Source organism: Plecotus auritus (genome assembly GCF_963455305.1).
Source record: "Plecotus auritus genome assembly, chromosome: 2".
NCBI lineage: Eukaryota > Metazoa > Chordata > Mammalia > Chiroptera > Vespertilionidae > Plecotus > Plecotus auritus.
This window is the reverse complement of record NC_137771.1, coordinates 19814138-19840217: the sequence shown is the minus strand read 5'-3', so window position 1 is coordinate 19840217 and position 26080 is coordinate 19814138. Positions and strand designations below refer to the sequence as shown.

Below are 26080 nucleotides of genomic sequence, written 5' to 3'. Positions count from 1 at the left end.
CTCATTGTTTCAGGTTATATTAGGAAAGTTGTAGGGACATTCCAGGTTGCTAAATCCATAGTGGATAATAGCTAATGGATGTGGGTTTATTGTATAACAGTGTTTTCTAGTGACAGAATGCCTGGCTTTAAAGACTCAGGATTAATGCAGAAATATAAGGGATAGATGAAAGTGTCAGTTTAGTGTGTAGATGGAAGGAACTAACATTTATTGAGTAGTTATTACCTGACACTACTAATGGTTTTAGCTGCTGTACATATAACTCTGGAAGGTATTATGCCTATGATATAGAAGTCAGGAAATTGACCTAAATATCATGCGTAGATCTCATATCTGAACAGATTTAGTGTCAAACTTTTTGATTCCAAAGCAGCGATTATCAGTGTATATCCTATCACATGATGTGCCCAGGATATATTTTAAACCAGTGCATTATCAGATGCAGTCATCTTACCTTTTAATTTCTTGGTTTAAACATTTGAACTGTGTCAGCTCTTATTGAGTACTAAACAAACTAAATCTGTGAGGTCAGATGGTCTGTAGTGAATATTCAACTCTGCTGTTGAAAATAAAACTTTATTTACAAAAATAGGTAGCAGGCCAGATTTGTCCTGTGGGCTGAAGCTTGTCAACCCCTGAACTAAATGCTGTGGCTCTTGAGTATTTGAAAATGGAACTGGAAATAATACTTGCATGCATGGTACCTTTTCTCTTTCCAATATATTAGCAGTTTAATGAAATATTGCCTTAGTCTTAATTCATGTTCCTCTTGTGAAGTAGGAAATAATTACTGGGCAAGTTATTTCTTAATGACTTGCTTTCTGCCCAGATTTATTTTTAACATATCGTCTCCTTAAAAAAGTGTACCTTGTTTAAGCAATTTGGTTGTATGTATTTGCATTGGACTCGAATTGCTGCATGTACTACAAAATTATACACATCGTTCTTGAGGAACTTAGCATCTTGATTGGCTAGAGCTTTGCCTTAACTCAGTCTCCTTTAGAAAAGGGTTCTTGTATGCTTTAGTCTTACTATATGAGATGTGGTACTTGGTTTCTAGCAGTACCTGTACAAAGACCCTAAAGACATCTTGGTGCAAGAAACTTAGCATTTCTTTACCATATATACACCGAGTGGCCAGATTATTATGATCTCTGAATGCATAATAATCTGGCCACTCAGTGTATATCCTATATAATAAAAGGCTAATATGCAAATTGTCCCCTCAACCAGGAGTTCGACAAGCAGGCAGGCCAGCCAACCACCCATGTCCCCTCCCCCTGGCCAGGCTGGCCGGACCCCACCCATGCACGAATTCATGCACCGGGCCTCTAATATATATATACTGAGTGGCCAGATTATTATGCATTCAGAGATCATAATAATCTGGCCACTTAGTGTATATTGTGTCACACCTCATATAGCTTCTACTATTAATACTACTTCACTGCTGCCACCAGCCATCAATTCTTCGATCACTTAACAACTATCCTAAAAATTTATTCATTGTGTTCATTCAGTGTATTAAATACTCAAAAGACTATTCTACAGAGGGAAACTTAAACTCAGCATAGTTTCATGACTTTCATAAAACCACACAGCTAGTAAATGTTTGAATGCACATCTCAGCCTATATTTTTGTTATCCCAGGGTGGGTCTGTTAGCTGTGATACCGTTTTCACACTTCTTCCCAGTGGTCAGACATAAGCTAGGATACTCAGAAAAATCAGTGCCCTGCTTAAGTTATTTTTCTCTCATTATTGATTAAGCAATCACTTGTTGACTGCCTATTTAAGACTCTTCAATACTACTTTTCCCATTACCCATTACTTAAAGGACCATACTTTTTAAAAATAACTTAGAGTTTTATCTCACCATAAAATTATGTCATAAAGCTCACTCATTTCAACTGTATAATCCATTGATTTTTAGTAACTTTCTGAATTGTGCAACCATCATCAAAAAATGGTTTTAGACTATCTTCATTACCTCAGTAAGATTCCTCATGACATGTTACAGTTAATCCCTGTCCATACCAGTGATCTACGTTCTGTTTTTAAATTTGCCTTTTCTGGACATTTCATATAAATAGAAGCATACAATATGTGATCTCGTTTGTTTGGCTTCTGTACCTTCTCATGTTCTTGAGATGTCATCCTTGATATAATGTGTATCAGTAGTTTGTTACATTTTGTTGCTGACTCCTCTTCAGTTTTATGCTATACCATCTTTTGTCTTACCACTCACAATTGAAGGATGTTTGTTGGTTATGGTTTTTGGTTATTATAAATTATGCTGCTATGCCCGATTGGCATGGTTCCCGGTCAGGGCACATGTCTGGGTTGCGGGCTCAATCCCCATTGGTGGGGAGGGGCATGCAGGAAGTAGCCGATCAGTGATTCTCATCATTGATGTTTCTTTCTCTCCCTCTCCCTCTCCCTTCCTCTCTAAAATCAATAAAAAATAGCTTATGGTGCTATGAACATTTGTATACAAGTCTTTCTGTGAACGCTTGCTTTCATTTTCTGTGAGTAGAATTGCTGATATGCATGTTGTTTTTTTAAGTTAAACTTTTAAAGAAACTGCCAACATGTTTTCCAAGTTAGTACACCGTTTTACATTCCCACCAGCAATGTGTGAGGATTTCATTTTCTCTGTACCGTCACCAACATTTGTTCTTATTTGTCTTATTTAATATAGCTGTTCTAGTGATCATGAAATGGTATATCATTGTAGTTTTAATTTCCATTTCCCTAATGACTAATAATGCTGAGCATCTTTTCATGTGCTTATTAACAACTCATGTATCTTTGGTGAAATGTCTGCTCATATTTTTTGCCCATTTTTTGATTCAGGTTGTTTGTCTTATTGAGTTGTAAGCATTTTTTATATATTCTGGATACAAGTTCTTCACCAGGTATATGTTTTGCATATGAAGTCTTTTGGTCTTTTGCTTGTCCTTTCATTTTTTAAATGGTGTCTTTGGAAGTGCAATAATTTAATTTTGATGAGGGCCAATTTATCATGCTTTCTGGTATAGAAATCTTTGGCCAGCTCAATTTCTTAAAGATTTTCTTATATGTTTTGTTCTAAAAGTTTTAGTATTTTAGTTCTTATAAATAAGTATATGATCCATTTTGAGTTACATTATGTGAGGTGATGATTCATTGTTTTGCATACGTCATTTTCCTCAGCAAAGTTTTGAAATGTTTGGTATACAGGTCTAACAAGTCTTTCTTTTCATTAAATTCATTCCTACATATCTTATTTTTTTGCTATCGTGAGTGAAATTGTATTCTAGTTTTATTTTTAGATTTTTTTCAGCTTGTTAATAGAAATACAATTGATTTTTGTATATTGATCTTGTATTCAACAAATTTGCTGTACTTATTTATTCTAATAGTTTTGGGTGGTTTCCTGAGGATTTTCTATATATATAGGTTCATGTCACCTGTGAATAAAGACAGATTTTCAATCTTGATGCCTTTTATTTCTTTTTCTTGCCTGATTTCACTAGCTAGAACCTCAGTACTATGTTAAAGAGGGTAGATGAGAACACACATCCTTGCCTTGTTCTTGATCTTGGGACAAAGTGTTCCTCTTTTACTTTTAAGTATGAGCATTGTGGTTTTTTTCATAGATGCCTTTAATTAGGTTCAGTTCCCTTCTGTTTAAGAGTTTTTTCATGAATGGGTTTTGGATTTTGTTAATTACTTTTTCTGGGTTTATTAATAATCATTTACTTTAAATCTATATGTGTATTTTGAAGGTAGGTGGAATGTGTTTTGTGATCACATTAACAATCTTTTTTTCAGTTGGTGCATTTATACCATTGACATTAAAATAATTGGTATAGTTGGATTAATGTCAACCATATTTGTTACTGTTTTCTATTTGTTGTCTTTGTTCTTTGTCCCTATATTTGTCTTTCACACTTTTTCTGTCTTTTGTGGTTTGACTTGGGCTTTTATATGATTCTATTTTCTTTCTTAACATTATCAGTTATACTTTATTTTTAAAAACTTAAAAACATTTCTTATTTATTGATTGATTTTTAGGGAGAGAGGAATCGTGGAGGGGAGAGAATGAGAAACATTGATTTATTGTTCCACTCTTTCGTGCATCCATTACTTGCTTCCTGTATGTGTCCTGACTATTAGGGATTTAACCTGCAACTTTGGCACATTGGGATGCCACTCCAACAAAATGAGCTACCCAGCCAGGGCTTAAAACTTTTTTTTAGTGGTTGCCCTAGAGTTTGCGTTATACATTTACAACTAATCCAGGTTCAAATAAGACTATACCACTTCACAAGTAGTGCAAAAACCTTATAATAAGAAAACAATCCTAGTTCCTCCATCCATTGCTATCATTCATTTCACATAGATAAGCACATAAATGTGATATAAACATAGCATACATAATTGAACACATTGTCGCTATTATTTTGAACAAACTTGTCAGATCAATTCAGAATACATTAAAGTTTTTATTTTTATGTCATTAAGTTTCATTGATGCTCTTTTTTTTAATATAGATTGGAGTTTCTGACCTGTATTATTTTCCTTCTCTCTTAAGAACTTCTTTTGGCATTTTTTGCAAGGCAGGTCTCGTGGCAACACATTTCTTCAATATCTGTTTGTCTGAAAAAGCATTTCTTCACCTTTGAAGGATAATTTTGCAGGATACAGAAATCTAGGTTGGTAGTATTTTTCACTCTCAATACTTTATTTTTTATTTTTTTATTGATTTTGTGAAAGACAGACATTGATTTGTTGTTCTACTTATTTATGCATTCATTGGCTGATTCTTGTATGTGCTCTGACCAGGAATCAAAATTGCAACCTTTCTGTATCAGGGGCCCCAGGGCTCTCAACACTTTAAATATTTGATTCCTCTCTGTTCTTGCTTGCATTTTTTTTTTCCCGAGGAGAAGTGAGATGTAATTTATTGTTTTCCTCCCCTCTGCCTTCTTTCAGGATTTTTCTTTGTCTTTTCTATTTTCTATATTTTGAAGATGATATGCCTAGCTGTAATTTTTCTGGCATTTATGCTGCTCAATGTTCCCTGAGCTTCCTGGTTTAGTATCTGATATTTACTTGGAGAGATTCTTAGTTGTTATTGTTTTAGATACTTCTGTTCCTTTTTTCTTTCTTGTCCTTCTGATATTCCCATAATGTATGTTCTAACTTTTGTAGTTGTCTTACAGTCTGTGGATATTCTGTACTTTTTAAAATTTTTTTTTAGTGTTTTTTTTCTTTCCTTTTTGGTTTTTGAGGATTTTATTGATAATAACTTCCAACTCAGAGATTCTTTCCTTATCTGTGTCCTGTCTGATAATAAGCCCATCAAAGGCATTCTTCGTTTTGTTTTTTATCTCTAGCATTTCTTTTTGATTTTTTTTCTTAATCCCTCTTTCTCCTAACATTGCCTACTTGTTCAATGCATACTATCTACTTTAGCTATTAGAGTCTTTCGCATATTAATTATAGTTGTTTTAAATTCCAGGTTTGGTAACTCCAATATCCTTGCCATGCATATTTCTGATTATTCTTTATCTTCAAATTGTGTTTTTTTTGTTTTTTTGTTTTTGTTTGTTTGTTTGTTTGTTTTTGCCTTTTGGTATGATGCTTACTTTTCTTTTCTTCTTCCTTCTTTTTTTTAATAGCCAGGCTTGTTATACTGGATAAAAGGAATGGCTTTAAATTGGCTTTAGTAATGAGGTGTCAGGGGAGTCCTATGATCCATATCTCATTCATTTAGTGAACCTATGCCTCTGGACTATCAACTTCACAAGTGTTTCTTTTTTTAAAATATATTTTTATTGATTCAGAGAGGAAGGGACAAGGATAGAAAGAAACATCAATGATGAGAGAGTGTCATTGATTGGCTGCCTCCTGCACGCCCCCTACTGGGGATCAAGCCCACAACCAGGCATATGCCCTTGACTGGAATAGAACCTGGAACCCTTCAGTCCGCAGGCCGATGCTTTATCCACTGAGCCAAACCAGCTAGCGTTTCTTAGCGGCACTCCCCCTAACCCCATGGGGCAGGATGGTTTGTGTAGGCTGGAGTTACATGTTTCCCTTCCCCAGGTCAGTTAATCTCTGATCATAAAACCCTGAAGGTTAGGCTCCGGTTTACTAGTTTCTCCAGAGGACAGGCTTTGTTAATTAAGGTTATAGTTTTCTGGCATATTTCAAAATTGTTTCTTTTCCCTTTAGTCTGCTGGAAGCCTGAGGAAAATTCTCTCTGATATTTATTGTGCACTTGTGCTCCTCATTCCCTATATGACTGGGTCCCCCTGGAGTTAAAACTCTCAGAGTTGTCCACACTCACTGAACCTCTAGCAATTCGTCAGTTGCAATGCAGGTGTTCCTATTCAATACTGGCTCTGGTGGTGGTTTTGTTTGAGTTCCTGTTCTGGTAAGCTGTGATATGACCTGTATTCGCCTGTCTTTCCAGTCTTGGGGGCAGTGGTTTGCTCTTGTCTTTCCTTCTCTTATGGATCCAAGAAGAACTCCTGATTTTTCGGTCTGTTTAGCCTTATACTTGTTGTTAGGGTGGAGTGGTGACTTCAAGCTCCTTACATGTGGAACTGGAAACCTGCATATACTAATTTAAACAAAGCATTTAAGCCCTTAATGTCTGTGGAATGTCAGAATACTGGGAAAACTTGATGAGATCACTAAGAGGCTCCTTTGGAGGCCCTGTGTGAAATGTTTATTTTAAAATGGATCACAAATTCAAACACTTTTAGGAGCCACCTCCAGGTGTATAGTAGTTTGGTTACAAGAATATGTAGATGTGTAAATCATGGTGCCCTGCATATTCCCCATCTAAAGGAGATACTTACTGATGGCCTACTATTTTCCAGTTACCTTTACATAAACAATCAGGAAACTACGATTTTAAACAAAAACCTACATTGGTTGAATATTTACAGAAAAATTAGTTGGCTCAAGCAAATATGCCTGTGACTGTGTCAGTTTGCTGATTATAATGTAGTACCTGGGAGCATTTCTCTTCTTTTTTAGATTTGTTTACTTACTTTCTCAGTAACAAAAGTTGTATGTAGCCGTAGTCGGTTTGGCTTGGTGGATAGAGCATCGTCCTGCGCACTGAAGGGTCCCGGTTTTGATTCCAGTCAAGGGCACATACCTCGGTTGCAGGCTCAATCCCTGGCCCTGGTCTGGGCACGTGCGGGAGGCAACCAATCACTCACATCGATGTTTCTCTGTTTTTCCCCCTCCCTTCCACTCTTTCTAAAAATCAATGGAAAAATAGCCAGGGATGAGGATTAACAATAACAAAAAAAGCTGTATGTATGTACGTATGTTATGTGTGTCTGTGGCTCTGTGTACGCTACCTGGCATCCAATGAGACCAGAACTCAAAATCAAAACCTCAGAACAAATTTATAAAACTTTGCTTTAGACTTTACACGTGATGTACTCCAGTGAATCCAGTGTTAGGCATTAGTCAGTATGCTTTTTGGCCACAGTAACAGAAAATATAATTGTGGCTGAAACACTAAGTGTATCTGTTGGCTCATATCAGTGTAGAAATAGGGCAGAGTTCAGGTTTGGTTCCTGTCATTCAATCTTGTCACAAAGGATCTTGTTATAAGGATGTGTGTTGGGCCTTTTAGGAATTCGGTTCTTTTCTCTGTTGATTTGTTACTTTTCCCTAAGTGCTTTTGTTAGTGATCAGATTCTTAAAAATACCTTGAAATTATTTTCAAAACGTGTGTTCATGCCACTTTCTTTTCCTTAAGCATGTTACTTGCTATTATCACACTCGCCTAGTGCCTGTGACCTACTTGATTGCCATCTCTTTGCCCATTTTCCCCCAATCTCAAGTCAGGGAAGAAAGTATTGCTTCTGAAACAGAATAAAGAATACCAATATGGCCACTGTTCTCTTTTCTTATAAACCCTTCTCTTTCATTTCTTAAAGAAATGTTTTTTATTTGGATTAAGAAATATTGTGGAGCCCTAACCGGTTTGGCTCAGTGGATAGAACGTCGGCCTGCAGACTGAAAGGTCCCAGGTTCGATTCTGGTCAAGGGCATGTACCTTGGTTGTGGGCACATCCCCAGTAGGAGGTGTGCAGGAGGCAGCTGATCGATGTTTCTCTCTCATCGATGTTTCTAACTTTCTATCCCTCTCCCTTCCTCTCTGTAAAAAAATTAATAAAATACATATTTAAAAAAAGAAATATTGTGGAATTTGACAAGAATAACAGTGTCCTTTAGAATAAGCAAACTTGATATAGCTGAGTCTGAAAATGGGACCTGTCTAGTTGCAAGGGCACTGACTCTGAAATCAAGAGTCCTGTGACAATTCTGTCCATGATTGTTTGTGTCTTTGGGTGAGCATTGCACCTCTTTGGGCCTTAATGTTCTGTTATATACATGGGAATTTAAAATCTTTCTAAAAATTTTCCTGAAGTGCTTCTATAAGATGCTTTATCAATGGAGCCTGGCTTAGGACAAATGCTCAATAAAAATGTTTTACAAATTTTAGCACTGAGCCTTTTCTGGTTGGTCTCACCACTTTCATTGAGACTCAGAACTTTGAAGATGAGCCCTAGAATTCTGTGGAGAAATCCAAGCTGGGTATATTTTTGTAGCTACCATTAATCTCCAGACCAGGCATTCATTAAAACTCATGAAGAAGTTCACCTTAAGTGACTTTCTCTTGGATCCTGAATTGTTACTCATCTACATACTCTTTTTGGTTTATGTGTATTTCTTATCTACTTTGCTTTTTTGTTTAAAAGGAGTTGGGGGGGGGGTGGCAAAAAAAAGGCTTCACATTCATTTTATAAAAGGCTTTACATTCTTTTTATATAATGTAAAAAATATGCCAATAAATATAATTTATTACTCTGCTTTACATAGTTGTTTTAAAGATTAGTTTTTAAATTGATTTTTGGAAAGCGGAAGGGAGCCGGGGTGGGGGGCAGAGAAAAATAGATCATTTGCCTCCTGCACACCCCTTATAAGGAATCGAACCTGCAACCCGAGCATGTGTCCTGACCAGGAATCAAATCAGCAACATTTTGGTGCATGGGGTGACGCCCATCCAACAGCCACACCAGCCAGGGCTGCTTTACATTTTGATAAGCCTTTTGGTCTTATCTCTATTTTACTAGTTTAGGAATTCACAATTATTGTTCCCTGGTCATCAGTCACAGCAGCAATATCAGTGGCATGAAAGTTGTTGCTACTGTATCATTTCAGACTGTGTCTCAACAGAAGGTGTTAAGAGCTGCCATTCCTGATGAAGAACTTGAAAACCTCCTATTTCAAAGCATATGTCCTTTTTTTCTACCCCTGATGTGTAATCCTTGGCCTAAGGTGCCTTAATAATTTTCAGACTTCTATTTAGCACCAGAATCATTTCTTCAGTGATTTTTTTTTTTTTTTTTTTTTTTTTTTTTTTTTTGGTGGCTCTTTTTATAAGACAGGCAAATCTGGGAACCTCAGTTTTTTTAAGGGGTGGGTTTCAGATGGGAGATTGGGGATTATTCCCTAAGGGTAAGAATCTCCACAGAGCACAGAGTGGAAAGCCACTGAAGTCTCCATGCATTTTGTGTTTTCTGATTCTTGGTGCTCAGGTTCTGGTTCACACGGCAGGAATTTTAATGGCTTCACTAACTGTTCCTCCGTTTTTGCTAGCAGCATCCTATCAGTGGTTAAAAGCATTCCCCAGATAATGTTTGTGCTAAAGTTTCTTTTCAGCTTGCTGAATTGCCCTTGTGGAAGTCATGGCACTAATAGAATTTAATCTTACTACAAAAGCAACAGAATTGAAAAGGAGTTAGAGATGATGTAGGCTTTCATGTATGGGATGCTTTTTCCACTCTTTAACAAAGCTCCTTAAGAATGAGTCTTGAGTTCTCCTGTTCTGTAACCAACAGGAGGACTCACAAATGGCAGTGGAAGATACATCTCTGCTGCTCCAGGCGCGGAAGCCAAGTACCGTAGTGCGAGCAGTGCCTCCAGCCTCTTCAGCCCTAGCAGCACCCTTTTTTCTTCCTCCCGTTTGCGATATGGAATGTCTGATGTCATGCCCTCTGGCAGGAGCAGGCTTTTGGAAGATTTTCGAAATAACCGGTACCCCAATTTACAACTGCGAGAAATTGCTGGGCATATAATGGAATTTTCCCAAGACCAACATGGGTCCAGGTGAGGACTTGGCTTTGGCACTTAAGGTAACTGAAATTTTAATGCCTTAAATTCCATTCCTCAAATATATATACACTAAGTAAATTGCTATAAAATAATTGAAGCAGTTGCTTCTTAGTGTACTTTCCATTATTTCAGAGAAACTTGGGATTATGAAGGTCACCAGATACACAAGCGATTGAAAAGAGCCATTTAGAAATTTAAGTGGGGATCACATGCATAATTAAAATAAACTTTCTTTTTCAAACAAGCCTTTTTACCTTTCTGAAAGAGTAGCCTGATGTTTCTAATTCACGAGAACCTCACAGAATGGCTACAATTTAAGAAACAGAAACACTACCACAAAGACATATATCCGCACATGTTTGCTAATTGAATCCCTATTAAGAGCTACTCAGATATAAGTTTGGACCTCTGCTGCTCAGGATTAAGACAACTCCATCACTTTTTTGTTGTTGTTTTATTCTGTAGAAGTGAGAGTCTGCATAGAGGTGAGAGAAGCAGCTCTTAGAAAACAGAATTTAGCTTGGGTTACTCCCGCCTGTTTGACTATTCAGTGGGCTTCACAGAAAGGGACTCTGGTCCTGGGGAGAAAGCATATTTATGATGTTGCCCATCCTTTCCTATTTGTCTCCATTTCTCTTTCTCTCTGACTGTGCCCACTGAAACAGCTTCTAAAAAACCTACTTTCTCTCTAAGTTCTGCCAGCTTGCTACTGGGCAAGGATTTCTCATATTTGGATCCTGTAGACCAGATTGAGAGATGACATGATTTTTCTGATAATCACCTGAATTGTTATTTAGATTGGCAGATTGAGTAGCTACTACTTAAGAACACCCTGCAGAACACACATATATTTATAACAACTCTTCCACATCCTTAATGAGTATTGCTTCATATGAATATGAGGTAAATAATATAGCAAGGACCATAAACTTTGATCCTCTTAATGTGGGACTGGTTTCTAAAGGAAAAAGTTCTCCTTGTGTTATGCCCATCTTCACCCTCTCCTCTCTTTTCCTATTTCTCCCTTTTGTCTCTTTCTCTCAAACCCACATATAAATACAATTTTGTACATATGTCCTACTGTAATGAAATATGCTCACACTTAAATCTACATTTAAAAGCTCAGCTAAGTTAGGGTATACTTCACACTATAAACATTTTTTCCTTTTTAGGAATTCTTCAATTAAGTGAGCTCAATGGATTCATTTAAATAGCAGTTGTATTTGTGCACCCACGTGCACCTGCACCTGTGTAAATGTACACACATATATTTTCAGAAATGATTCATTATACAAATTGAGCTAATTATTTATTTCCAAGTCTTTCTAAAATGCTGTGATTGCCCTTTTTACTTTGCACTTCAGATTCATTCAGCTGAAACTAGAGCGGGCCACACCAGCTGAGCGCCAGCTTGTCTTCAATGAAATCCTCCAGGCCGCTTACCAGCTAATGGTGGATGTATTTGGAAATTACGTCATTCAGAAGTTCTTTGAAGTAAGCCTTTGTACTTTCTATCCTTTGACTTTAGAGAATCTCCAGGGCATTTTGATTTTCATTAGCTGTTTTTAGAATTGCCATCCCATTCCAGTCCTCAAAATGAAATGTGTGTGGGCTTTAAAATAATTTTTAAATGTTTTCCAATTCATTTGCAGCAGATGATGCCAGTCTAATTTAGAAATGTGTATGGAGAATCATTGTCCCCATTTAGGATCTCTAGTATGTTATTTCTGATGGTTACAATAGTTTCACTAAAATGTAATTTTTTGAGGAAATAATTCTTATAAGATAATTTTAGCAAGTCCACAATAAAGTGTTCTAAAAAATGAAATTTTTTTTTAGGATTCCTAGAGAATTATCTTTGAACACCAACTCTACTGTTTTTCATCATAAACTATAGTCTGAAGATTGTTAAACACTTACTGGGTCATCCTTCGACCTTGGTTTTTTAGTTTTCCTCCATGAATGTGAATAATGTCCACCTCTGTTATCATTGTCTTTGGAAAGGATTAATGAGATTGTTGGATTAGGTCTGTTCCCTAACTAAACTCTCAGAAAGGCGGGGATTCTTGGCTTACCATGATAGCCCTGGTGCACTGGGATCAACAACTCCAAGCTATAAATCCAGAAAGGAATGAAACATTGAGGTGAAAAAATGAGTACAAGGGGAAAGTACTGGAATTGTACAGTGTTTGCCACAGAACAAAAGTAGTTTTTTAACTTCTTATGTATGTCTTATTTTGTTTGATTTATGTGAAGATTTAAAAAGTGGCTCACTCATAGCCTATATCTTCCTAACTTGTCTTTTAAAGACTTAAGTTCTTTGACAATTAATTCTCCAGCTGTGGACTAAGAGACCAACCTAAACATGACTTGTAATTTTGATTTAGAATATCTTTTCACTGTGATTTTTGTCATAGGTAGAAAAATACAGGGGTCTCCAGGTCCAGATCTCTGCAGCTAGTGGTGGCTGAATGAACAGTGGATTACAGCCATGTGATTTGGGACAAGCTAGAAAAAGGTCCCTGACTTAGAGAAAGTGGACATTAGTTACCTTGTATAGAAAATGAGTGGGTTGGGCATAAAGTCTCTTCAGTCTGATGATTATACTATTCAAACAAAACTAAAAAGCCAGGATGGAAAATCATTCTAGGAAGAGTTTTAATATTATGCAGCCTTACCTTTTGATTTTCTTTTTCCCCCTGACTCAGTTTCTTTGTATAGTAGATAATACATATCAGTTCTTGGAATGATAGTGAACACTAATTCAAAACAGAGTGCCCATATGTGCTAAATTTCATATAGATGAAAGAACTTTTCAGTCCCTGGACCTCAGCTACCTAAAGTGCTGTTGATTTTCTGTAAGAAGTCTTTGAATCTTCCCCAGACATTGTGTAAAGCCCTAATGAACACTGTCTACCACATGTATTATTATTTTAGAGTAAACATAAATTCTTTTATAATTAATCAAGTATAGATATATTTAATAGAACTAATGAATTAATGGCAGCTTTGATGAATTACATATTTTTGTTTGGCAGATATTAATAGTGAAACCACTACTATTGATAGCTGAGAAATTTTTTAAAATTAAAAACAGTTCCTCATAATCAGGGACTGAAAACTATTGTCTTGAAGAAACAAATGCTTTATACACACACACACACACACACACACAGACACATATGTTAATTTCAGAAAGGGAGAGAGAGAAACATCAGTGATGAGAGAATCATTGATCGGCTGTCTCCTGCACACCCCCTACTGGGGATTGAGCCGGAAATCTGGGCATGTGCCTTTGACTGGAATTGTACCCGGGACCCTTCAGTCCGTAGGCTGACACTCTATCCACTGAGCCAAACTGGCTAGGGCAAAAACATAGACTTTTTAAACAAAAGGTTTTAATCATAGGTGACCAGGCTAAAAGATGTATACCAATGGTTTTATACAGTAACGAATGCTTTGCTTTCTCTGGTTTCTTTCCTTCTACCTAAGTAATGGTGTTCACCCAAACATTATGTCTAGTTTGGCAGCCTTGAACAGAAGCTGGCTTTGGCAGAACGGATTCGAGGTCATGTCCTGTCATTGGCACTGCAAATGTATGGCTGTCGTGTTATCCAGAAAGCTCTTGAATTTATTCCCTCAGACCAGCAGGTAATTGTAAGTTTCCCATTTAACTTTTCTCTTGGTGTTTGATGTTTCTCCATGGCACATATAGTGAACCCTCTAAACTTGCCAGCTTTTAGTTTTCTTTTATAGTTTTTCTTTGGTGCTTGTGGCTGCTGTTCTGTGCATGGCAAGCATGAACTGTGCAATTTGTAAATTTACAGTAGATCAAGTGTCTTGTGTTAAAACCAGTGGTTTCAAACACTCTTCAACAGTCTTTAGTAGGTGCAATTTTACAGGTGGGTTTTTGTTTGGCAAGAGTTGAAGGCTGTAAAATACTAGTAACTTGTCATTTTCTTCAGCCTGAACTGACATTTTAACAAATCAAACTTTATTCCAAACCACCTTCCATTTTCCTTCATTTGCTCTCTCTTATTCATCCATCACACCACCATTTACCCAGTGAGTGTCTGCCCAGCGCAGTGGCTGGCCTGGCACATTGACCTGATGCCCACTTTGTGCCCGACACAGTGGGGAAGAGTGATGGGAAGCAGTGGTGAGAGCACGTGCCCCGAGTCTTTGAAGGAAGGCTTAAAAAAAAACCTCTCACCAGAGGATATTTTTTTCCATTGTTTTTTTTTTTTTAAATATTTTTATTGCTTTCAGAGAGGAAGGGAGAGAGAGAGATAGAAACATCAATGATGAGAGAGAATTATCGGCTGCCTCCCGCACGTCCCACACTCGGGAGCAAGCCCCACACTGGGGATCGAGCCCGCAACCCGGGCATGTGCCCTTGACCGGAATTGAACCCGGGACCTTTCATTCTGTAGGCCGATGCTCTAGCCACTGAGCCAAACTGGCTAGGAGTTCCTTTAAATTTTAGAGAGAATGGAAGGGAGGGAGGGGAGCGAGACAGAGAGAGAAACATTGATGTGAGAGAGGTATATTGCTTGGTTACCTCCCGCATGCACCCTGATGGACTGGGGGATCGAACCTGCGATTCTTTGGTGCTTATGCCAACGCTCTAACCACTGAGCAACATTGGCCAAGGCTGAAGAATGCTTTGCATGAGGAGAAGTCTACTCTAAAGAGGAGTCAGACAGGAGAAAACAGGCACAGAAATCTAAAGTGTTGGGTACTGTGAGTGGGAGCTGACCGAGAAAGCACCTGCAGAGGCCAGTGATTCAGGAATAGTCACAGAGCAGGTCCATCCAGCTCCACAGGGCCCAGGCAGCCAAATTAACCCCCAGGTAGGTGTGCTACAGCTGTGCTTGTGCTGGGAGCCTTGGGGTGCCTCTGATCTAGACCCTCAGCCTTTGGACTCTGAACTCACTCAGCCCTTCTCAGTGGAAGGGGTGCTTTGGTCTGGCAATGATGAGCCACTTGCCCTCACTGAGAACAAAGTTCAGTGATGAGAATCTTTGTTATGGACTCGAGTTCTGAGTCAGGCGAAGCGCCCACCACCTCCAGTTCAAAGCAGAACAAAACAAAACACCGCATTAGTATTGGTGATGGCAATTGAAGGCTGGGGAGTCCAAAGTCCTTATGCTGTGAGGTTCCTAGAAATGTGGGCCACAAGGCTGGTGAAGGCAGAGGGAATGTTGGAGATGCACAGCCGCTTGGAGTTTGTTCATTCAGTGCTCAGTATTGGAGATGCTACAGTGATACGGTGTGGTGTGTGTAAGTAAATAGAAGTAGGGTGAGGCTACTACTATTTTCTTCTAATGTTCAGATTATTACAGTTTTAATTTTACCTGGGATTTTCAGGGATGAAAATTTCATGGTCAAATATCTCTTCAGTTTTCTGGGTTTTTTGAACATGGAAGTTTCTTTCTGTTATATATATTTTTTAACAACCTTAAAGCCCGTTTACTGAAAGATATCAGAAATATTATAGTTTCTTGGCTATTTTTTCCATCTTTGCCCTCTCCCATGATTGTGATAACTTGTTGATTTGGACTCCCAACTTTTCAGGTTTTATTGTTTTCTGATTGGATCCCAACATTATAGTAGTTTTCTACCTCCCTTCCCATTCCCCCCAGCTGTTGTTCTTTCTATCCTACATTTCTGTATATCTTTTCCTGGTCTGTTTCTCTATGATAACTTGTTCTGGGTCTGAATTCCTCCTCCTGCTATGGATAACTTTTTGTTTTCCAGATACAAGTTTATTATTTTGTGTGAAATGATTTAATCTCTAGTGGTTTTTTTGGGCTCAAGAAAATATTTAGGAAAGCCACCTCCCCTTCATTTCCATGATAAGTCTTTGCCTTTATATAGACATCATTCTCTAATTATTCCCATAATTGCATTTCCAGGATAAAGTTGGGTTTGTTTTTTTTTGTGTGTGTGTGTTTTTTTTTTTTACATTTGATTGCTTTAGGAAACTTTCCCAATTTTATTGCCTTTTGCTTGTCTTTGGCATTGTAACCTTGATTTTTTTTTTTTTAATATATTTTATTGCTTTTTTACAGAGAGGAAGGAAGAGGGATAGAGAGTTAGAAACATCGATGAGAGAGAAACATCGATCAGCTGCCTCCTGCACACCCCTCGCTGGGGATGTGCCCGCAACCAAGGTACATGCCCTTGACCGGAATCGAACCTGGGACCCTTCAGTCCGCAGGCAGATGCTCCATCCACTGAGCCAAACCAGTTAGGGCTTGATTTTTTTTTTAATTAGAAAAATCTCTTAGATGCCTTGACATATTCAACATCTCTGGAATTTAAGACATTGCATTCATAAATGTCTCCATTTTAAACTGGCTTGTAGCCTTCCACCATAAATATGGAGTCATTATAGTGGAGCTAATGTATAGAGAGAGATTGGGTATAGCAAAGAAATTGGATAGCAAGTACCAGGTTCCAGCCATGCGTGGTGCAGGTATTCAGTTTCAAGATAAATGAGACCTGAGGCAGCAAGTTTGGGGGAAGGTGTCTAGTCAAAATCTCATCATTCCGTTTTCTGTACTCTTGTCATCTCCACTCATAACCTCCTCACACAAACCCCTCAATGCCTGTCCTGCTCCTGTATTCCCTGACTTTGGACACTTTTCATCCATTAATTGAGAGCACTGTTCCTGCTGACATTGCAGTCACTGTGGCCTGGTGGAAGTGTGTGGCGTCACAGACCTGGGCTATAATTCTGATTTAGTCACTATCTATAGTTTTAAATACCTTGCTTAACCCTTTGAGATTTAATTTCTTTTTTTAAAAATTAAGTAATTTCTTAATCCTCACCTGAGGACCTTTTCCCATTGATTTTTAGAGAGAGGGAAAGATAGAAATATCGATGTTGAGAGAAACACATCGATTGGTTGCCTCCTGCACGGTGCGTAACCAGTGGAGAAGCCTGCAACTGAGGTACATGCCCTTTGACTGGAATCGAACCTGGGAGCCTTCAGTCCCCAGGCCAATGCTCAAGCCACTGAGCCAAACTGGCTAGAGCGAGATTTAATTTCTTTATATTTAGGTTGCAAGGGGGTCTGGAGGATAATATATAACTGACACACACTGTTTTGTCACACACAGGAACCATATTGCTTGGGTTTGAATCTTGGCAGTTTAGGTCTGTGATTTTTTTTTTTTAATATATTTTATTGATTTTTTACAGAGAGGAAGGGAGAGGGATAGAGAGTTAGAAACATCGATGAGAGAGAAACATCGATCAGCTGCCTCCTGCACACCTCCTACTGGGGATGTGCCCGCAACCAAGGTACATGCCCTTGACCGGAATCGAACCTGGGACCTTTCAGTCCGCAGGCTGACGCTCTATCCACTGAGCCAAACCGGTTTCGGCTAGGTCTGTGATTTTAACAAGTCATTTAATTTGTCTGTCTTGGGTTTTTTCTTTCTTTCTTTAAAAAGTATGTTTTTATTGATTTAAAGGGAGACAGAGAGAAACATTAGTGATGAGAGAGAATCATCGATAGGCTGCCTCCTGCATGCAAGTCCCCACTAAGCACCATCCCCCCCCCCAAAAAAAAAAAAAAATCAGGGATTGAACCTGAAACCCGGGCATGCATCCCACCCGGGAATTGAACCATGACCTCCTGGTTCATGGGTCGATGCTCAACCACTGAGCAACAATGGTGGGCTGTCTTGGTTTTCTTATCTATATTAGTGTCTAGTCCATAGGATTATTATGAGGTTCATTGAGTCAAAGGATGTTAAGCACTTAGAGGTATGCCTAGCCTATAGTGAGCTATAGATTAACAATTATCATTATTAATATTACATATCTCACAGAGCTGTCATAATAGAAACATGTTGAATTGCTTGTGAAATTCATTCTATTTGAAGATGTCTACATTTAAAAAAAATATTTTTATTGATCTCAGAGAGGAAGGGAGAGGGAGAGAGAAATAGAAACATCAATGATGAGAGCGAATCATTGATCAGCTGCCTCCTGCACGTCCCCCTACTGGGGATCGAGCCCGCAACCCGGGCATGTGCCCTTGACTGAAATCGAACCCGGGACTCTTCAGTCTGCAGGCTGATGCTCTATCCACTGAGCAAGACCAGCTAGGCCAAGATGCCTATCTACTTTTTAATCTCCCAGGGTTTTTTGCAAGTTAGAATAGTTTTTTAGACTGGTTACTGTTACAGGAGGTTTGCTAACGTGGAAAAGCACTATTCATCATTTATTGCCATAGTGTGCCATACCTGAGTTGTCCCACTTTCATTATCATGGATTCTTTCCCTCTTCAGTGCTTTTGTGTTTGGTAAGGAGAACATTGATTGTCCAGCTGTTTGCTCGCTGTGATTCTGGTGGTGCTTTCTTTCCTTGTCTTCAATAGAATGAGATGGTTCGGGAACTAGATGGCCACGTCCTGAAGTGTGTGAAAGACCAGAATGGCAATCACGTGGTTCAGAAATGCATTGAATGTGTGCAGCCTCAGTCTTTGCAGTTTATTATTGATGCATTTAAGGGACAGGTAAGTGACTTGGGAAAGAAATAAGGGAACAAATTGATGTGGTATTTCCACTGTGAGTTGAGAACAAGATAGGGTTTTTGGAGTGTTCTCAAGTGCTGCAGTAAATTGCAGCTCTGTTCAGTTGTGTCACGTGCCTAGCTCTGTGTACCCAAGTCTCCTTCTTCCTTTAAGTGTCAGTGGATCTTCTGTCATTACTGCAGATGTCTGTTCATGTTGGGATGAGTTGGTAAAGGTAAATCTCATATTAGAAGATAGATTTTTTCCTTTGGTTAAGTACTATTTATGTTGATATTTAAAAGTTTTGATCACGTTTTAAAAAACAAGGTGTTTCCTGCTTAATTTTTGGGGGGATGGGATGGTGATCAGGTTTATTTGAACTGTATTAAGTGACAATACAAATAGAGATAGCTTCAAATTTTTCTGATTTAGCTGTATGTCATAAGAGCCTATATGTGCTTTTTTTTTTTTTTTTTTTTTTAATGCAGTGGACAGTTTAAAAAAAATACTTTTAATTGATTTTAGAGATGGGGGTGAAGGGAGGAAGAGAGAGAGACAAGACGGGGGAGAGAAACATTGATTGGCTTCCTCCTGCACACCCCTTATTGAGGATTAAGCCCGAAACCCAGGCATGTGCCCTGACCAGGAATGGAACTAGTGACCCTTAAAAAACCCCACAAACCCTTTTGTACTTACTCAACATTATACTGTATAACTAGAGTAAACTGTAGAAGTCCACAGTATTATAAGAAAATATTTAAAACATAATGTTGAGTGAAATAAGTTGTTTCAGACTGTTCGTGTTTATCATATTTATAACGTTATAATTGTCAGATCCATACAGTATACCATTAAAGTATTTAGTTTTGCACATGAAGCTACATACATAAGATCATATATAAAGCACTTAGTGCAATGACTGATGGTAAACATTTAATAAGTGTTAGCTGTTGTTACTGTTCTTAAAATTATTGTCATTATTCTTTTTCTTAAAAAATATTTTTATTGATTTCAGAAAGGAAGGGAAAGGGAGAGAGAGAAATATCAATGTGAGAGAATCCATTGATTAGCTGCCTCCTGCCCGCTCCCTACTGGGGATTGAGCCCGCAACCCAGGCATGCGCCCTTGACTGGAATCAAACCAGGGACCCTTCAGTTCTCAGGCTGACGCTCTTATCCACTGAGCCAAACTAGCTCAGGCTCATTATTCTTTTTATATTTTCTATTTTTATTGATTTCAGAGGGGAAGGGAAAGGGAGAGAGACAGAAACATCAATGATGCAAATCATTGATTGGCTTTCTCCTGTACACCACCTCATGGGGTGGGAGCCTGCAACCTGGGCATGTGCCCTGAACAGGAATTGAACTGTGACTAACTGGTTCATAGGTCGACACTCAACCACTGAGCCACACTAGCCAGGCAATACTTGTTTTTAAAATCCTCACAATGAGGATATTTTTTCCATTGATCTTTAGAGAGTATGGGGGAGGGGTATGTGAGGGGGTGGGGGGAGAGAGAGAGAGATTGGTTGCCACTCGCATTCGCCCCAACTAGGGCCAGTGATCGAATCTGCAACCCAGGTTTGTGCCCTAGACCAGGAATCGAACTGCGACCCTTTGGTTCACTGGCCAACACTCTTAACCACTAAGCCACATTGCTAGGACAATTGCCCTTATACTTGACTAGAGGCCCGGTGCACGAAATTGGTGCACTGGGGGGGGGGGTGGTCCCTCAGCCCTGTACCCTTTCACAGTCTGGAAGCCCTTGAGGGATATCCAACTGATGGCTTAGGCCCACTCCCCCTGGGCCTAAGCCGGCAGTCGGACATTCTTAGCACTGCTGTGGAGGCAGGAGAGACTACTGCCACAGCTGCTGTGCTCACCAGCTGTGAGCCTGGCTTCTGGCTGAGCGGTGTTCCCCCTGTGGGAGTGCACTGACCACCAGGGGGCAGCCCCTGCATTGAGCGTCTGCCCCCTGGTGGTCAGTGCCTGTCATAGTGACTGGTCGTTCCGCTGTTTGGTTGATTTGCATATTAGCCTTTTATTATATAGGATAACAGATCTGAGGTGCAAGTTTGGCTAGGAAGGGCAGAATTGAGATAGGACACCTGAAGCCTGTGTCTTATCTTGCACCAGACCCAATAAAAGAGTTCCTCTACACCCCAGGTCAATTCAGAAAATTACTTTGTCATTATGTGGAAGCACTTAGGATTTGATCACAGACCTTTTTCTGTTTGTTGTTGTTGTTGTGTTTTTTTTATTTATTTGTCTTTTACCTCTGTCCTTTGACACAGTGAACTCTTTAACTGTTTTTCATGATCTTGACTAATTCTGCTCTTTTCTAGGCTTCTTGGAAAAGTATTTTTCATCTTTGAATTTATGTATGTGTGACTTCCTAGAGTAGTTAAGAAATGGACTTACATACACCTTATTTGTAGAAAGAACTTAATGTAATATTTACAATTTGGGCTTTTGACTAGGACACCATATCCTGGCTCTATCATTTACTATCTGTATGACTGCACATCATGTAGACTTATAGGATCTTCAGTTTTCTCATCTGTATGCAGAGAATACCATGATTGTCTCTCAAGGTCATTGAGAAGATTAGTGGGGTTATGTATATTAATATGAAGCATTAAGAGAAGCAGGTGTCAATTTTGGCTTTCTTATGTTTGTCTGCCCTAGGTATTTGCTTTGTCCACGCATCCTTATGGCTGCCGAGTGATCCAACGGATCCTGGAGCACTGCCTCCCTGACCAGACACTGCCTATCTTAGAGGAGCTGCACCAGCACACCGAGCAACTTGTGCAGGTAGTGGAGTTGCCAGTAGAGTAACTGCAAACACCTGGGGGCTCGTGCAGGCCCAGAGCTTGTGTGTTTTCTCAGCACAGGTATCCGTTCCAGTAAAGGTTAATGTTAATGTGTTTAACATGCCCACTGAAGCTTTTGGGCAAGTTTTCATTTATACCAGCCTGCTTATTTTTTGTGTGAATATGGGTAGTGAATAGAGCCTGGTCTTGGAGCAAAGAGGATGTGCCTGCCAGAGCTCTGCTTTGGACTCACTAGCTATGTCATCATGGGCAGGTCATTTAATTTGCCTGGGTCTGTTTCATCGTTTAAAATGAACTAAGTGGATTAATTGATTTTTTTCTAGCTTTGATACTTTGTCTTGCATCTACCACTAAAAATTTCTTCCACATCATACTAACCATTTGTCCATTTTCTACATGTAGAATGTTATACTGAAGAAATTTTTTTTTTAAAGTCAGAATTTGTTTCTATTTAAAATTTCAAGAGACTTTAAAAAGGCTCAAAGGCCCGAAGATGTCCTGGAGCAGTTTGTTTTGTAGGTGTTGTTTGTTTTGGTGAGAAGTATGATATTGTAAATTATTCAATAGTCCTTGTAGAAGAATTTGAAAGTGCAGAAAGCAGCAACAAAACAAAAGAAATGATCCATAATCCTACCATCCAGAAGCAAACACATTTGGCATTGGCCAGTAAAAAAAATACTACTTGTATGTTCTTAATTTTTTACATCTTAAAAATAAATATTTTTGCCTCTAGAATTGCTTGTTCACATTTATTCTCTCAAAGATCTGCCACTTTAGATGAATGAGTAAATCCATTATGTATTTGTAATATTATTTAATCAGGCATTGTCTGTTTTGTTGGACATAAGCTTTGTTTCCAGTGTTTCTTTGTTGTACATAGGTACAGCGAAATTTGTACTTTCTGTTTGAGAAAAGTATCTCTTTATCCCTCCCTCCCTCCCCTTCCCCCCTTTTTTTTCTCCAAATTCGAGGAGGCTTACTTTTTTGTAGATAATATTTTATGAAGAACCCAACTAGATCTTTTGGGCATAAATATATTAGAAATATTCTATTGTGTAATAGTGATGTATTCCTATTTTGTGATCATAGGAAAATTGTCATTACCTATTTAAAAATTCTTATGTGCTCATTAGTATTCAGGTAAGCCATCATAGTGCTACAGGAAAATAGGTGTTGTTTAGACGTAAGGATTTTGGTAATCCACTGAACTCATTTCTATATGAATTTTATTTCTTTTGTTGTTTCTCAAACAGGATCAATATGGAAATTATGTAATCCAACATGTATTGGAGCATGGTCGTCCTGAGGATAAAAGTAAAATTGTAGCAGAAATTCGAGGCAATGTACTCGTATTGAGTCAGCACAAATTTGCAAGGTACGGGCTTTGAATTATAATAGACAGTTTTTTAGAAGAGAGGATTAAATAGTCTTGTAGGTCTAGAGAGAAAAATAGTTTTTATTCTTTTAAAATAATGTTTATTTTTCTTAAAGTATACATAGTTTAATTAAAACATTAGGTTGTTCTATCATAAACTATAAAACACAAGAAGTCATATATATATATATATAGTGGGCTCCTCATTTCCTTAGAGTCAGCCCAGAACATAAGTTTTGTTCTTTGGTAAACTGAACTTTCATTAACTTACTTGTTCAGAATTGTGACATGTTCTTTACTCAGTTTCCTCTTCCGCACCTGAATTACGAGGCAGTATATCATATCTGTGTATAGGCCTTTGTAGTCTTAGAATCTCTTTCTCAGTCTTCATATTGCCAGCTCAAGAATAAAATGCACTAGTTATTCCCAGGTTGTGAAAGATGTCTAGATAACTTATAAGTAGCAGAGGCTGGAGAAGAAATTGATGGCTTTCCAATGGCTTAGTGGTATGGTCTTTTAAATAGAATCTGCATAAGCTGCTATACACATAACATAGTAGTCCATATTTTTGGAATATTTTCTTCTCTGGTTTTTAGGATAAATTTCAAGGCTTCAAGGCATGTGTGACATAATCTTGATGTTTTCAAATGGCTTATTTTTAGTTTGTAAAAATCTTATACCATTATAGCATGGAAAATACAGAAAAGAAATAGAAAGAGTCATTGTCTCAATAGCCTAACCATATCAGGGACATCTCTTAGATCTTGTGTTATCCCCCCACCCCCCACCCCCAATGAACAGAGAAATTAGGGATCAGAATCTCTTAGATCTCTTCTTTGGGTCACTGTCCTATTTACTTTTTTGTTCATTGTATTTAATATCACCCTTGGATATAGCATAGTGTTAATATTACAATAGACTTGGGTTCAGATAAAGACCGAGCAGCTATTGTGGGCCCTGTTGTCCCACAGATAACAATTATAAATTATGAACAAAATGCCAAAAAAAAACCTATGAAGGTATTAGAGAATAAACAAGAGCAGGTAGTTTGGCGGGTGGGACTGTTGATACTTGGAAGCAGGTAATTGCGCTGAGGAAATTGACCTTCCCCATTTAAAATATTTTTATTAAGATAAAATTGACATATAACAATGTGCAACTTTGAGGTGTACAATGTGTCGGTTTGATACATTTATATATTGCACTATAACTACAGTTGCATTAGCTAGCACCTTAATGTCACGTTAAGACATTATGTTGAGAACCGTTATGATCTAGTCTCTTAGCAGCTTTGAAGTTTATAATATAGTATTATTGACTATAATCAGGAAATTTCTTGTTTTTATTGGCCTTTAGCCCAGTGGTCGGCAAACTGGCTCACAAGCCACATGCGGCTCTTTGGCCCCTTGAGTGTGGCTCTTCCACGGCCTGGACGAGTCTATTTTGAAGAAGTGGCGTTAGAAGAAGTTTAAGTTTAAAAAATTTGGCTCTCAAAAGAAATTTCAATCGTTGTACTGTTGATATTTGGCTCTGTTGACTAATGAGTTTGCCGACCACTGCTTTAGCCTATAGGCCCTTCCAAGTCTGCTCCATGCTGGGCTCCTAAATTGGGATAGAAAATCTCTAGTATTCCCAGAAGGCAGAGTTTGGCGGCAGTCATGGCAATAGAACTGACAAAATGACAGGGAAGAAATCTGGAAAGGAAGAGAACCATGGAGGAGGTGGGAGGCCTGTATTTAAATTTCCTAAGTATCTGGTTGACTCCTAAATCACATTTGCACGGGATACACTCTAGGCAGCCCAACTAAGGCTAGAAGAAATAAACTGAGAGTTCACCTGCTGCCTACTGTATGGAAGAAGTTCGCAGTTTGAGTTTAGTCAACTTAACTCCACTAAAAAAAAAGGAGTTGGAGGAGTAATATTCTTTGGAGGAACATAAAAGAACTCAGTTTCTACAGTATATCATCTTCTATGTCTAGATAATAGGAAAATGTGACCTGTACTCAACAAAAGCGAAAAAATGTAATACTAGAAAAGAGAGCAAAACAACACACCACCACCCAGATGTTGGAGTTAGCAGAGGCGGATTATAAAGTAGCTAGTATACTTGCCCTCAAGGATGTGAAGGAAAATATGCTGGTAATGAATTAAAATATAAGAAATGTTAGTAGGGAATTGGAAGCTTTATTATAAAAGGAACAAAGTTCTAGAATAGAAAAATATGTAATCCGAAATAAAATTCACTATTTAGCCTTAAGAGCAAATTAGAGATACCGGAAGAAAGAGCCATTAAAATGGAAAACAGATCAATAGGAATACACCAAAAAATAGGTTAGTGGCTTTCTTACATTTTTGGTGGTGACTCAGAGTACAAAGTAAATTTTTCATTGACTTTGCATGCACAGGCACACACACACGTAACTAAAGCTGTATTGTCTGTGGTTGATTCTGATACTTACTACTCTGTTTTCATTTTTAAAAATAAAGCTGTTCACAAATCACTAAGTTGATTTTAGCCCTACAAATGGTCTGGAAACCACAGTTTCAGAAATACTAGAATAAACTTTAAAGACTGAAACTATATCTCTTGTGTATTAAGGTGGAAGCCAAATGGGATCCCATAGTGGTAGCTGATTACCTGCTTGCTTTCCAGCCAGAATGACTGTCCTGTCCCCAACCCATTTAGCAGAAGGTCTTGTTCTGTTCCTCACCACTTTGTAGGGGAAGTGGGTCTGGGGTGGATGAAGATACACCCAGCCAAGCAGTCATGAAAAATGTTGAGTTCTTTGTCTGAACAATTGAACATTATGGCTGGCTTTGTGCTCTCTGAACCAGCCTGGTAATATTTTAACTCCCTTTTCTACTAAGGGAGAAGCCAGTAGCTATTAGGTGATTCATATCCACATTGCCATGCCTTCAGCCTATGATAGAATTGCATAGTACTGTAGAAGGAAGGTGGGGAAAAAGTTTTTCTATGTTGCTGTATCAGATGGGAGAGGCTATTGTCTTAATTAGACTTGATAGGTTAATTCGCCATATATGATAATGTTTCTTCACTCAATATGTCTGTAGAGCCTCTCTTAACACATTGCTGACGGAGCACGAGAATTCTCGCTTCATATTACACAGTGTTTTACAAAGT

At 38.4% G+C, this 26080-nt stretch overlaps 1 protein-coding gene across 23 annotated transcripts in view; it reads left to right on the top strand.

The window, feature by feature from the left end:
- The window catches only part of PUM1 (pumilio RNA binding family member 1), a 123003-nt gene that overhangs the window by 91847 nt on the left and 5076 nt on the right, over window positions 1-26080 (top strand). For 17 of the 23 annotated variants that reach the window (XM_080656128.1, XM_080656119.1, XM_080656118.1 and 14 more), the window contains 6 exons: window positions 9926-10193; window positions 11564-11693; window positions 13722-13856; window positions 18596-18733; window positions 21418-21543; window positions 22817-22938. In XM_080656128.1, the coding sequence (XP_080512254.1) occupies window positions 9926-10193; window positions 11564-11693; window positions 13722-13856; window positions 18596-18733; window positions 21418-21543; window positions 22817-22938 (919 nt within the window). The remainder of the gene's footprint in view (window positions 1-9925; window positions 10194-11563; window positions 11694-13721; window positions 13857-18595; window positions 18734-21417; window positions 21544-22816; window positions 22939-26080) is intronic. The other 6 variants (XM_080656129.1, XM_080656120.1, XM_080656136.1 and 3 more) reach the window with 1 other exon arrangement.